The sequence below is a fragment of the Drosophila virilis genome, chromosome 3, assembly GCF_030788295.1.
Source record: "Drosophila virilis strain 15010-1051.87 chromosome 3, Dvir_AGI_RSII-ME, whole genome shotgun sequence".
NCBI classification, from domain to species: Eukaryota; Metazoa; Arthropoda; class Insecta; order Diptera; family Drosophilidae; genus Drosophila; species Drosophila virilis.
Window position 1 is genome coordinate 25,660,914 of NC_091545.1, and position 15,105 is coordinate 25,676,018.

General features: G+C 40.0%; 1 protein-coding gene across 1 annotated transcript; it reads left to right on the plus strand.

The window, feature by feature from the left end:
- Nucleotides 1-10,819: 10,819 nt before the first annotated feature.
- LOC6623254 (androgen-induced gene 1 protein) lies at nt 10,820-12,047 on the plus strand. The gene has a single exon (XM_002048529.4). It carries the CDS (start codon nt 10,820-10,822, stop codon nt 11,504-11,506), a length of 687 nt encoding a protein of 228 aa, XP_002048565.1. The 3' UTR covers nt 11,507-12,047.
- Nucleotides 12,048-15,105: the final 3,058 nt, after the last annotated feature.

The window sequence follows — 15,105 nt, forward strand, 5'->3', positions numbered from 1 at the left end:
TTTTGAGCAATCCCAAAGCGGAATGTATAAAAAATTCTTGATCAAGACGACGAGCTGATTAGATATATCCACGAGAGCACCCTTTGTTGTTTATTTAGAACATAAGGATTAAAAACAAGTCAGAGGTTCTAGTCGGAAGCTCCCGACTCGGGAATGCCCTGAACTCTCTTATTTCAACACCAAATATAGCACGTTTGAAGTAATAAAAATAAATTTAAAAAAGTTCCCTTGGCAGGGTTCGTACTCGCAACTGCAAGTGCATAATATCAAACGTAAAGACCGCCAAGTTTGCTGACATTGTAAAAAGTATCTCTTGGATTTTGTTGTCGATATTCGATGATTAGTTATAAGAAACGCTTGAATTTTAATGTTGTTTCTGCAATAGGAATGTGTGCTGATTGGACACATGCACATCCAGTTAAACTATTTGTTGGCTGCCGAAATGAAGTGGAAATGTATTGCAAAGACCCTCAATGATGACTACAAATTGTATTTGGACGACAAATACGCACTTCAGATTGAAAATAGCTTGAATCTAAGTACACACTTGGCTTTCGAGCAGCTTGTGAATGTGTCTATTGATATTTTAGCTAACCCACAGATTACTCAAAAAGGGAGATGTCTTCGTTTTTGGGCTGCGTTTCTTGTAGACTGCATGGCACCCGAACGAAGCCCGGCTCCCAGTTAAACGCGTTGTCGAGTTGTTGTTGAAGTTTGCCACGCCTCCATGTGAAATTGTTGTTAAGTCTCAGCGGGATGAGGCGAGGCAGGGCGGGGCGGTTTGGTCTGGGTGTGCTTTAGCCGCCAAATGCTTTTCGCTTAATGAGTTTTCTACTTGCGGTTTCGAGGAAAATTTGCGCAAAAATGCGCCACTTTACCTACAACAGCGAAGTGGAGGAAACGCGCGGAGGCTTTTACCTTGACTCCAGCGAGGGGCATGTGGCAAGGGGCGTGAGGCGGCGGCTTTGCTGTGTTCGTTGTAAATGTTTTAGTGGTTACTGCGTTTAAGTCATTAGAGAAAATTCTTAGCTAAAGTGCGGCATAAAAGGAGTGCGGCTCAATGGATGCGACAAGGGGCCGCGCTGTGGCCGGGCGGATACTTCTAAGTCTTAGAATTTGGCATCTTTTGTAGCTGCTCAAGCAGGTCGGGTGGGTGGGCTGGTTTGCCGTAAAGGGGACGCAGCCGCAAAGGTGGCAATGTGGCTGCTTAGACTGTAAAATTGCTGCAGGCGAGGCGAATTTACGGGGCTTTGTGGCGATTATTTTATCGTAAAGACTTTTTGAGCTCTTGAATATACATATGTATATGCCGAATTTGAATTTATCTCAACTCAGGCAATTAAATTCAAACAATTTATGAACACTGTACGTACCTCTGTATGTACTTAAGTGTATGTGAAATTGGAAGTATGCTAAATAAGTTCCATAATGAAATTAATTTTCATATATCGCAGAATATACCTAATTATATTTTGCTTTACACACGTCAAGTGTGTGTCGAGAGAAAGCGTCCTGATTAATAGCGATAAAAATAATAAATTCCATTTGTATATTGACTACTCAGATAAATCTGAAGACAGCGAGATTTAGAGAATTTTTAAATATTCTACTTGAAGTCTTTTTCCAATAATACCAGTTTATACAAATGTTTATCTACGTATTTGAATTTTAAATGAGAGCAACCTAAATGTAGACAATCTTGTCCTTTGCCCACAGAGGATAATCTACTTATTATGTGTACTATTAAAATCATATTTTACCTCATCAAATCATGTATTCATAGATTAAAAATCTGGTTAATTAACAGCAGCTGATGCCACTCTGAGTGTAGCTTTTGAGTGACTTGCAGCAGGGTAGAGCAAGAGAATGAGCTCGTATCAGTGTCAGCTGCTCTTGAGCGTGAATTTAAATGCACTCTCTTAAATTATTTGCACTCAATTGCTATGTGCTCTTAGTTTTGTTATAAATTGAGCGCACACTCCCCTCTTTCTTTCTCTCTCACGCTCAATTTTGCTGCTCTCAGTAGCAGTTTTGAGGTGCTCGCCAAGTTTTTTGTATCTCTGAGTCAGTTGGCAAAAGTATCTCAACGTCGCGCGTCTTGCTTTGCTTAGGAGGGTCTTTCACGCTCTTTCACTCGATTGCCAGTGTTGAGTTCATGTGTTAAGTGCCGAAACTTGGCAATGCTACCATTTACCTATCCTCCAAAAAACAGCAGACGAAACTATTCGATAATATCCCTAAATACTTGTATATCCCAAATACTGGGACTATATACGACAATTTTCCACTTTTATTTTAAAATTCGCACATTAATCTTATATAGCCAGAGTATATATGTATGTGTGTGCATGTACACATATATATTGGATCCAACTAGACAGCGTGTCGTGCATTTTTATTTTTTGCTGCTTGCGTTTGATTTGTTCATTTTTTGTTTTGCCAGACGACTTAAATTTTATGTACAAATATGAGTTGGACGCTATTTAGCACACATTTATCAATAAGTGTAGCAAATAACTAAAATAGCAAAATCGTTAACAAGCAATTAATATAAATTTGTGCATAGTATTCATACATAAAGTAGTTGCCTTTGACCACAACTATAAAACTTACGAATTGAATTATTTTGGGAAATAATTTGGTCTACCTCTTCTGAAGATAATAAGCTAAAATTCTTGCAGAAGCTTTCTGTTGGGTCGAAAATGTGCACTTAGACAAGCTTTTGGAAAACTCAGCTGGCAAGTGGGAAAAAACTAGTCAAAATTTTAATGAAAACATCAACGGCAAGCCAGTTCCTTAACTTAGGCTAAGTTGTCTGAGCGTCGGGCCGACAAGCGAGAGATTCCCGGCTCAAATTGCGCAGGTTCTGAATGTTTTAATATTTCGTCACCTAACTGATTAATTTGCTATCATTATTATTATGTACAAGGAAAAAAGCAATAAGAGATTATAATAAAAATAACCCAACTAGCATTTTCAGCATTATTCAGCTGAACCGGGCAAAGTCGGGTAATTTCTTCAGTTTTGTTAAAACAAAAAATAGAAAACTACCTAAAATTAATAAAAATTTACAAAAGACTAAAAATCATTTTAAGCATACCAAATATAGGCTCTTATCTTCTTAGAATACAGCATTTAATATAGAAATATTCTCAAAGCTAAACAAAATGTGAAAAATGTAAAAAACAAAAAAACGAGCCCAAAATTCAGGCACCCGCCCTTGTTGACAGGCGGCAACAAACCCTTTGCTATGCTCCTCAATAACAAAATATCGCACCTTCCCTCACTCTCACGCTAGGCCCATAGAAAATCTGGCAAGGAGCTTGAGGGGTTTTTTATTTTTGGACGGTTCGGGGGGCTTCAAAGCGCTTTTCAGCGGCGCCGTCGTTGTCGCTGCCAGACGCAGCGGCGTGCAAACAAAACGTCAACGTCAAAGCTTCCCGACACGTCCGACTGCGGCCCCGTGCTGTCTTCAGAGTTCCGTTCAAGAGTCGGGCCTTATCGCAACAGTCGCACAGATGTCATAGCATATATACTCATATGTTCATATACCCTCACACACACACGCACGGACACACATAGGCACACCCGGTCGCATTCACATTCATTTCAGTTGGGCTCTTTGTATATAAGTATTTTGCGGCTGATAAGCTGCGCGCGCACATTCAAATATTTACAATAGACATTTGTACTAATTGCACTGTACATATTTAGTTAGATTATTTATAAGCACAACAGTGTGTGTGTTGTGTGTGAGTGTGTGCGAGCTTAAGTGGAACAAGACAAGACAGTTGACCGATTGTAATTGCTGAAATACGTTACAAAATGGTCACGATTTGTCAATTTAAAATTTCCACACGACAGCACAATATGAGAGCAGAAAGCATCGATATGCTTAGTGATGCGATTTGATTGAGAGTATGAATAAATGTTGGTCTTCATAAGAATATGGATTTAAGTAGAATTGATTGATAAAGGTTTTGGTAGCATGAAAACGAGTCGAAAAATAAACTTATCGATTAATTGAGGCATCGATAAAATGAAATGATTCGAAGTATAAATTGATCGATAAAACGAAATGATTCGAAATGTAAATGTATCGATAAATTGATCGATACGTTTGTCGACAAATTTAGTGATACAATTTGATAAAATCTGCTTTGAAAGCATGATAATGATACTTAGCATAAACTTAATACGTTTAGTTAGAGACCTTATTAATACGTGTGTTGAAAGCATGAAAATGATTCGAAATATAAACTTATCGATAAATATAGAGATGAAACTTGATGTTAAGTGTTTTAAGTGCATAAAGATGATGTATTTGGTAATAGGACTAGTTATAGATCTTTTTGATGTGCGTTCTGAAAGCATTTAAACAGGTATTTGGCTATATACATTTATCGATAAATCTAGCGAAGGAACTTAAAAACAGATGTACAATAAAACAAAACATTGTGTTAAGTGCTTACATTTTTTGTTTTAAGATTTTATAAAGTTCTTTTTGGAGAAGCCCCTTTTGTCAAAGGTTTCACTACTGTTCCAATCTCGATAAAAAAAAAAAAAACTTAAACAAACTTTATTAGTATATGGATTTAAGAAGATCTTTATTACATCGGACAATTTTTTGTTAATATCATCTTTATCTATCAATTATTCTTTTAGCACGCCGAATGCCAAGAAAATATCTAATACTTACACTTCAACACTTTAAAGGAAATTCTCTTATCATAACCATATTTACAACATTTGCCATAAGAACTTATCAATTACGAGCACAATGAGAATTGTTTTTATTGTCTTTGGACGGGCAGTCAATCAGTTATCGTTTTTTTTTATATATGTATGTATGTACCATCCATAAACATATGTACATGTATTCCGTCTCTCGTGACTTCATGTCTGTTCTTATCAAGCCCGGTAATTAACGTGTTCTATTTATAGATTTGGTCTACGTTTGAGACCCTCTATCAATTGAATCATCAATTGACTTTTCAGTTGTTGTAGTTGTCGTCGCTGTCGGACTCGAACTCGGACCCGTCTGGGGAACGAGAGCGAGCGCACAAAGAGATTATCAAGCTACAAAATCAACAGTAGCTGCCGTCGAGCTACTGTCTCTCAGCTGAGTATTGCGGCATTATAAAGGCAGCTCGGCTGCGGTGGCGACTCTGGCAGCATCTGTTGTTGATTGTTATTTTTTGCTGTTGATTTAATAAATTAAAACCCGTAAATTAACTGTGAAGGCAAAACGACGCGCGACAAATCAAATAAATAAATAAATGGCAAGCAAAAGCTGAAGACTCTATAGGCTTTCAACAAAGAGAAAAAAGAGAGACAGAGAGAGACAGAGAGAGAGAGAGAGAGAGAGAGGGCTAGCGAATATTCGCCAATTTATGTTGCTTGGCCATTAATTGAACAATTCCAAAATCATTGTACGCTTTGAACTCTTTTTCGGGTTGGCCCTAGGCTCAAGTCAGTTCAGAGTAGTTCGAACTGGTCGATTGTAAAAAACTGGAAATAAAAAATAAAAAGGTGTTTATGTAAGAAAAGACATTTCAATCAGAACATGCTTAAGAAACAAATCAGTCGATTAAATCGATTTATTTTTATACCCTTAACCCATTAAAAATGGGTATTAGGGTATATTGTATTTGTGCAATATCCAAATGGAAGCATCTCCGACCCCATAAAGTATATATATTCTTCATCAGCATCAATTGCCGAGTCGATCTAGCCATGCCCGTCTGTCTGTCCGTCCGTCCGCATGTATGAACGCAAGGATCTCAGAACCTTTAAGAGCTAGAGACTTGAAATTAGATGTATGTGCTCCTAGTGCCTGCGCACATCGAGTTTGTTTCCGATAATGGATAACTTACCCCGTTTCTAAGCAATCGATAAAAATCGATATCGATATCCTGTTTTTTGGGCAATTTTGGTAAATAATAAAAGCTAGAGTCACCAAACTTGACATATAGCTTCTAAAATAGAATATATATTTATGCATTTGATGTTGGAAGAAGAGCGTTCAGGATATCCCCTAGTCGGGAGCTCCCGACTAGAACCTCTTACTTGTTTATATTTTTTATTATATATTTACACAAAAATAACTTTTTCTAAAAAAATTATATATAATTTATATAGTTGTATCTGAAGAACATATAAATGCGAAAATATTTAATATTTATTCCATCTGAAAAAGCTCTTGATACCTATACCTATAGATGGAACTATGCCCATACCTATATCTACACAGATACCTATACCATCGCTCCTTGCTTCTTTGTTTTTTATTTAGCTAAAGAAGTGCATCTTGGCCAAGTTTATTTCTGTTAAGTCCTTTCAGTTTTCAGCTTCAACTTTAGTTCCTTTCGCTGCTTTCAGCGTTCCGTCGAATTTCAAAGAAACATTTGTTTGGCTTCCCACAGTCGGAGTCGGAGTCGCAGTAACTAACATTTGGAAGCTAAGACCGAAAATTAGCACACGTGTGCTGGCTGCTCGGACGACTCAATGATAAAGCCACTAAGCCAAAGGTATGCGACCCATGGGCAATTGTATACCATATAAATACACACACACACGCACACACACACACACATACATACTTGAATACCCTATATGCCCGTCAATATGCCTTCCACACCCATTCGAAGCGCTGCTGTTTATTTAGCCACAGCTGGCAGCCCGATGACGACGACTTATCAATGGTTCCCATCTGTGTTAATGATGCCCTGGCGCTCTGATAACCGTTAGGTATCTGCCCGTACCGGCACGTGTGCACTGTTGGCCCCCCGTCCATGCTTGTGTGTGTGTTCGTGAGGGGGGTGGTGGCAGGATTTCGATAAGAACGGACAGCCCCCACTTGGTGTTTGTATAATATCAGCTGTGATAAAACCTTTAGTAAACTTGAGTCTATTGGGCAGTCAATCGTCAGCTTTGCTGCAAAGTCGTTAACCCCTTCTGGAAGGTAATGCAGCATGATTGATTTATAGCTAGGGTCGACCAGGGTCCATTCGCTAGCTGTTGCAGTTCACAAAGGGCCCCATAACTTAATTGAGTCGAGCACGAGTGTGGGCTGAGCGCTGTTTGCTGAATCAAGACAATTCCATATTCTCATATTGATCGATGGTTTTATTAGGCCTAAAATACCTTAAATAATGAGTTCAATATGGGTCAACAAATACAATTCTTATGTTTTTCATTTAGGGAACTTGAACAAAAACAAAACGATGAGACAAAGGGATAATATCCTATGGAAGAACCTACTTAACCCGCTTTAACCTTACTTTTTACCAGCCCAAAGCAATCCGAATCTGAAATGTCCTCAAAATATGCAGAACTTTCGAACCTGAGTTATAGGGAAACTCTTCTAAAAATACTTGGAATAATTTATAAACTCTAATTGTCACATACATAAAGTTAAACTTAAAAGGAAAGCCCGGCAAACTTTCTTCGTAAATTATGGATGATTTTATCTAACTAAGTTCCTTGATAGTAAAAAAGTTGTCTCTGGTATTAAAAAGTATCGATAATTCGATAAGTTTTATGGCCGCTCTGTTCGTTTAAGTCACAGAGCGTCGTCGTGGAGAGCTCTACTTGAACATGAATACTTGAGGGTGTAGCATTGGAACATGTGTGACCAGGCGCCATCTAGGATACTATATGTATTTATGTATGTAGGCTAGTGGTTATCACACCCCTCCGCCGAGTTGTGCCTCTTGTGTGGCGCTTGGGGCAATCTGAAGTGCGGCACTTCAATTCCAATTCGACAGCAGCCAATTGCAAATCGCAGATGAAACAAGAACAAGGCTCGGGGGTGCACTCCAGTTGGCAGTTTTTGTTTTGAAGACGTCCTCCTCGTGGTCCTCCTCGTCGTCGTTGTTGTTCATGTTGTCGCCTGTTTCTGTCAGTTTGCTTTATCCACTTGGGACACGAAGCAGCTGCAGCGAGGGGCCCGCTCGGGGGCATAAACTGGCGTACAGTGCAGCTTTTATTTTTATTTTTATTTTTTTTTTTGTTGTTTGTTGTTGCTGTTGGTGGTGCTCCAGAGGCTCTTCACATATCCTGCGCAGAAATTGAAAAACTACAAGAGCTAACTTCAATTGAGACGTGCTCTGACCTGTCCGAGCCACGATTGAAATTCCAAGCACTGCTCGTGGCACTTCCCCCCCAAGGGACAATCCGATAAACACTTGAATACAAAGCCATTTGATGAACGACGCCAACTCGTAGGCTCTCTGCTCGCATTACAGCTAATTACGTGGACGAGCACACGGGCGAGCACATCGACTGAGGCGCAACAAAATCAATAACGAAATTGCGTTACGCCTTTCAGGAAGGCCCATTTGGCCCATTTGGTTATATGCCATATGCTCGCACCGGATAGTGTTAGTCTTAATTACAGATGAAGACGCGCCGCGATAAGGCACCAGGGCGGAGGGAGGCTGTGTGCCGCCAAAGGAAAACAAACAAATATTTACTGTACGCACTCGCATTTAATTGCCCGGTGGTCGGTCAGGCCTCTCGACCTAACCGATGACCACAAGGCTGCGTTTGAGAGAGACGCGGCATATGGCGCTGAAACGTGAGTAGCTCACGTTTGGTTGATTGCCACGTGAGTTGGACTGGACAGCCGGTACGCTTTCCACGCCGAGATCAGCTGGCCAAAATGTTCATTATGAGACTGTTGAAAGGCCCTGAGTGTTTGTTACGGGCGAAATTTGCAGACTCCGGGCGGGTTGGACACGCATCTCCCAGTCTGCGATTGGGTGTTCAATTTCTATACCTACTGCACAAATGGTTTCGTGCCATGTTCAGCTGTCTGGCTAAACGCATGACGGCACGAATCTATCATTGTCTACAGACTTCAATCTATGTTTGTTTAGGAGTCAGAGCTCCCTTAAACATTGTTTCACATTTCTGATATGTGAGTTTGAGCCATGTTTCTATCTGTGTATCCTTATTTTTGATGGCACAATTAAATTTAGCATAAATTAAATTCATTTAATTTATATATTTCAAATGAAATCTATAAAAGTTATCCACTTAAAAGTTGGACAATCCTTCATCCAATGAAAAGTTCGGTTAAGAGAGAATGCGAGTTAAAAACCTGTTTGTTTTTTATAATAAATCTTGGGCTTAATGCTTTTTTTTTTTATAATAATATTTAATTTGTATCAAGATATTTGGAGCTACTGCGGCATTTACTCAATTTTCTAATTATATGCCAAATATTTCAAGAACGCAAACCTATATTATACGGCTGTAATTAAAAATAAATCGATAAAATAATTTGTTCTATGTCAAAATATTCTGTTTTCCAATATATTTTCCTCAACTCAACAAATAACTATTCTCACATCTCTATAAGGGTATTAAATAGTCGGCGTGCCGAATGTATCCATGCTTTCTCGTTTTATTTATAAACAGTTCCTTCAGCAGTCAATCGTAAAACTAAACAAAGAGGTTGCTGCTTCAAAATGTGAGGTTTCATACAAATCAATTTTTATTATTTTATATTTTTGAAGTAATAATAATTATTAAATATTAAATAATATTAAATTTATAATTATATAGTTGTAATTGTATTAATTATTATTCTTAAATTTGTTCAAAATATTTTCCTTAACCCAACATTTGTTCGTAATACTATTTAGTTCAGCTACAAATTTTTGTATTTGTTATTGTGGTTCTTTTTGGTTACATCCCTTTCTTACGTTCAAATGTAGGAGTTGCTCATGAGATATTTAAAAATCAATTACTGGGATATTACGATAACGCCTCAACACCTTATTTCATACTTTGTTCCATTATCACATATCCAACATTCAAACATGACGCAATAAAGACGGTCACATTCGGCTGTGTTGGGCTCGTTGGCAAGGATGGTTCTTCCTGTTCTTGTTTGTTGTGTTTGCTTTTTATTTACATGCGGCGCAAGTAATTTTTATATTTGCACAATAAATGTGGCGGCCTAATTGAGTTAGAGGCGTTTCGTGTGTGTAAATACAGCAAAGTGACAAGAATCCTTGAGCAGCCCACACACAAAGACACACACTGCATTTGTGCACACTCTTTTGTTTGTCTTGCTGTCTTACAGCAAAAGCAAAAGCAAGGACAAGAAAAACAATGTTAAAAATTACGCATTCCTCCTTACAACAAAAGTAAGCGAAAATGTATTTAGGTTGACTTGGAAATCACCTAAGCTGATTATATCCAATGGCAATTTATGCATTATAAAAAGTTATCCAAAATCTCATTTCCGATCGATTATTCCCAAATGAGACGCTATGTGAACTGGCATTTATATATATTTGGGCGTAGAGAATCAGTGCATCTGTGGCTCTAAGTGTTTTTAACCAGACGAAACTCAGATTTAAAGCTTTATAAAAACTTACAATACATAATGTAAATATAGGAGAACCTAGTCTTAAGTGCCGAGCAAAACATTATAGTGTTGCCTTTCGGACAGATAATAATGATCTACCCGTTTGGCACAGTGCATATAAATAGATGGGTTAACTTAACTAATCTACCAGGTATTCGAATCCTACAACTTGGCAGCGAAGAACTTAGATTACAAGGAATAGAAAATGGGATGGGATCAAAAACCCGAGACTATATAAAAAAATGTGCCAAGCTGGCAAGTCTTTGAAAGAATTTGCAAATTGGATTCGTAGACAAGTAACTAAGTAAAAGTGAAGGAAAACTAAATTAAGTTAACCAAAGCTTAACTTAAAAGCGTACCAAATGCATGACGTGGCGGAACAATGCGGCTGTCAACGACTTCTGTGCAATAGGCTCACAATGAGCTGAAGTGCCAATGGAACGACGTATTTGGTTGGCTAATGCGCACAATATCCGTTTGGTGCTTCATGTGGCGGCCAGTGTGCATCTTGGCTATGCGCTGTACTACGACTACATGTATGTGGAGCTGCCGGCGCTGGCCGTGGAGCTGCGGCTGGAACCACCCATGGGTGGAAAGTTCAAGTACCTCACCTTTCTCACAGGATTGCTCCAGACCGGATACTATCTTCTAGCGTTGGGACAGGATTTGTGTCGTCTGCGTGCACTGCGACAATTGCGGGACTATCTGTTGGCCAGCTTGGTGGTGCCGCTAGCATTGACGGTGAGTGTGACCTTCTGGACGCTGTGCGCCATAAATCGCGTATCGATCTATCCGCCGTTCCTCGATGAGGTATATCCCAAGTGGCTTAACCGGACCATGCACTGCTATGTGGTGATCTATGCGCTGCTGGAGCTCTGCACCACAGCACATTGTTACCCGAACCGGGGCAAGGGATACGCTGGACTGGCTGCAGTCATGGGCTGCTATCTGATTTGGATGCATCTGGTGCATTACTGGACCGGCATCTGGATCTATCCCTTTCTGGACGCACTGTTCGGTCCGCTGCGCCTGTGCTTCTTTGCTTTGATCGTGGCACTATCCTTTGGCTACTACAGGCTCGGCGAGCACATCAACTGTGTGCTCTGGGACAATGGGCGCTAAGGACTAGAATTCGCCCAACGTAATAAAGCAATTTCCGCTTCTCCAATTCACGTTGACTGCTCGGCAGAGTTGGGGGTTGGCTAGGTGTAAAATTTGCATAGAAATGCGCTCGAGTCGCGCTGCTCGAGGGCCAACGGAAATTGAAGGCAATAATAATGACAATTGACTTGTCAAAATGTTGGGAGTACGAGTTAAAAAAAAAAAAAGGAAAAAACCAAACCCAAGCCGAAACGGACCGAGCCGGACTGCGTTGCCAAGGGTTGGCCTCAAGCAGGGAATGCATTTCGTCAGGGTCTGAGGTTTTTCTTCATTTCTTTCCTTTTGCGGTCGTCGAAGCGTGGAATTCACTCAAATCGATTCGTTGCACTCGTCAAGGAGACATGGCTACCGTTAGGGTTATAAGCGTAGCATCCACTTAAAGGTTTTCAGTATTTCAACAGTTATAGTCGAAGAAAAGGTTTCAGACTTCTCGGCCATGACAAGTGTATTATAATTTTACAGTTTGTTCCCAGTGCTCTTGTAAAGGCTTTGTGAGGTGAGGGTGAGTTTAATACAGGATATAATATAATCTGTTAAATGTTAAAATGGTTCCTACATAAAATTAATTCCTAAGTGTGGTTAAAAATTCGATAGACTCATGGCTTTCTGCACTTGATATTTGGTATGAAATCAAAGAGTTTCATCTGGATTATATAGAAATATGAGCTGCCTAAGTGGCTTCTAAGTGTCTCTCAGACAGCACAGAAGGGCAGATCATCGGTTCATATCTTCACTAATGTGCTTAGATAGTCGACTAGTAGAGATATAGAGTAGTAGAAAGTGGACATAGCTTAATCACGTGGTTATAATAATACAATGGCAATAAAGAAACGAGCTAAATCACACATCGAGCTATATTTAGCTGGTGATAATTCCAATTCTGTGCTTTAGAGTTCAGCCCAAGCCGAGTCGATTAGCGATCTCAGCGATTGCAATGCCAATGCGTGCATTAATATCTTTGATGGGTAGCCACCCCCTTTATGAATGCCAATGTCGATTCGGATCGGATGCCCAATGCCGTTTCTGTTTTAGATACATAAATCATCAGCCGGCAGCTGTTTGGGTCACGTGCAGAGGCCAGCTAAATGGCGACATTCAGCTGCGAATTGCTGAGAAACAGCTGAAAAACTGCAAAAGGATACCGAACATGAGTCAGTCAATCCTTTTAGCTGGGCCCATGCTTCGGCTGGGTTTTCCATGAAAAATGGAAAACATGCTGCGCACCCACACGCGGCACTTGTGCTAAAAATATTTCAATATTGAATGGGAACAGCTGAAATGCATTCACACACACACGCACACACACATAAGGTCGCATGCCTAGGATTTGTTTATTGCAGGCCGGAACCAGGCCAGAGCGTTGCCGGAAACGTGTTTCATATGTCAGAGGAAGTGATGTTAGCTGCCTGGGCCTGCGCCGCAGCCAGAGCTCATTTGTGAATGGGCCAGGACCCGGGCTGCTCAGGTACTCGAGCTGCTCAGCATGCAAATGAACCGACAAAGGAGCACTGGGAACGGCATCAATTGAGTCATATGGCGCATGCCTGCCTGCCAGCCGCAGCCTGAGAGGATGTGCCAGGATCTGTGTCAGCTGTCGATCGAGTGCCGATTGCTGGCGACCCCTCTGGCAAAACTGAGTATATTGTGCAGTTGTTCCACGCTCGATTGATTCAATTGGCCCCGCTGTACATATCGTCGAGTCGAGTCGCTGTGGTCTTGTATGGCATTTAGCTTTTTCTCGATCTCTCCCTCCCCCTTTGTATAATTTGTGCAAATATTTTGTGAGCCGCTGGCAAACAATGGGATTCAACTTTTGTCTTCCTGCCCGCCGCAATACAAATTGTCAATTTGTCACCCGCGTGAATTGCCGGGCCCGGAATGCAGAAACAGTTACGACAGTTGCCACAGCCCGACGCGAGTATCTTTCATCCATTGTGCCGGAAAATTGTTTATTTATTGTTATTCAGCGTCGTCGTTGTCGTCCGCTCTCACAATGCAATTTCACGTTTAATTGCGTGCGTCTGTTCTCCCAAACGATTTTATAACTCTGAACAGACCCAGCAAATATGCAGGCTGTTTGTTTTACCAAACACACGCAGGTAACCATTTTAATGACACGAACACACAATTCCCAGACCAGCCCGCGAGCCGGCCTCGGCGAATTCCGCGAGCCTGCATAAGTTAACTAGATAAGGCTATTTTTTACAGCCTGCCTCTATAGAGCATATTTATATATACCATGTGCCGGATCAGTTTGGCCAGCTGGATTGGCATTGCAATGACTGCTCGTCTATCTGCTGGCCTTTCCGTTTCTTTCTTGACAAATATTCTTCTTGCTGCAGGCACTATATATATATATATATATTAAACAGTTGGACTCTATTATCATATATGGGCACAGAATAGTTGTTCGTCTCCAAAGATACATGGCTTGACTTTATTTTATTACCAAGGCAGCGTTACTATTAAAAATGTGTAGTACTATCGAAACTATAGTTCCCAGATATTAAGAAACAAATACCGATAAGTTGGAAGTTTACGTTATTAGTTTTTGATTTCATCTATCAAAACACAGCCACACATTTATTAAGCTTACAAATGTTCTTAAATTTTATAGAAGTAAATAAAATTAAATATTTATGTACTCGTATTTTACAAAATATTTGCTGTTAAAAAAGGAGCCACAATTATGTTTTGTGAAATCGGAGTGAACTCTAGCAAAAAATGTTATTAATTTGTTACGAAATGCGAAACACATGGAAAAACAGCTCAGACACAATTCTGTATGCATTATTAATCTCTATGAAATTACAAGTCCATATACTTAAGTCCATATGTTTCCGCGCTATTATTCTCTCAACTTAGCTGTCTAATGAGACTTGACCGTATAGATGCTAGAGTATCTAGCTTTGTTATAAAGCTTATGTGGGAACGCTCGGTAGAAAATTAAGCTCTTATTTGTTATTCAAGCAAAACCAAATTTTTGCATGGAAAGATGCAAGAATCTAGAACCGGAAGTTACAAGCTTTCGTATGGAAATAAAGTTTATGTATTATAAAAAAATGGCCTATTAAAGCATTTTTCTTAACTTAATGCTTGATTTAATCAACATATAATTTCATTCAGAGTGAAAAGTATCATTGCCCTAATAGTTGCCTGAAATTTCGAATACTTTGAATATTTTACCGCAGTTTATTTAAAATAAGCGGAAATTCCATGCGAAAGATATTCAATTTTGATTTGCCTTAGCCGTATCCGTAGCCCGTCATCCCTGTAATCATTCTTGAAGCGGCTGCTCCTGCAACGCGTTCTGCGTTGTGTCAAAAGCGATTCCCCTCCCAAGTTGCCGCTGGTTGCAGCATTCCCCTACCCATCCCGCCCATCGCATTGTCTTCTGTCAGCATTGATTAAACTTTCTGTCTGCGCTTGTCTCGCACGACGACGCTGCTCCCCGTTGCATGCGTGAAATTTCGCCCATGTTGCACAAATTGATGTTGCATGCCGCTGACGTTGTTGTTGCCAGTGCCGCTGCCGATGCCGCTGTTCCTGCCTTGTCTTTT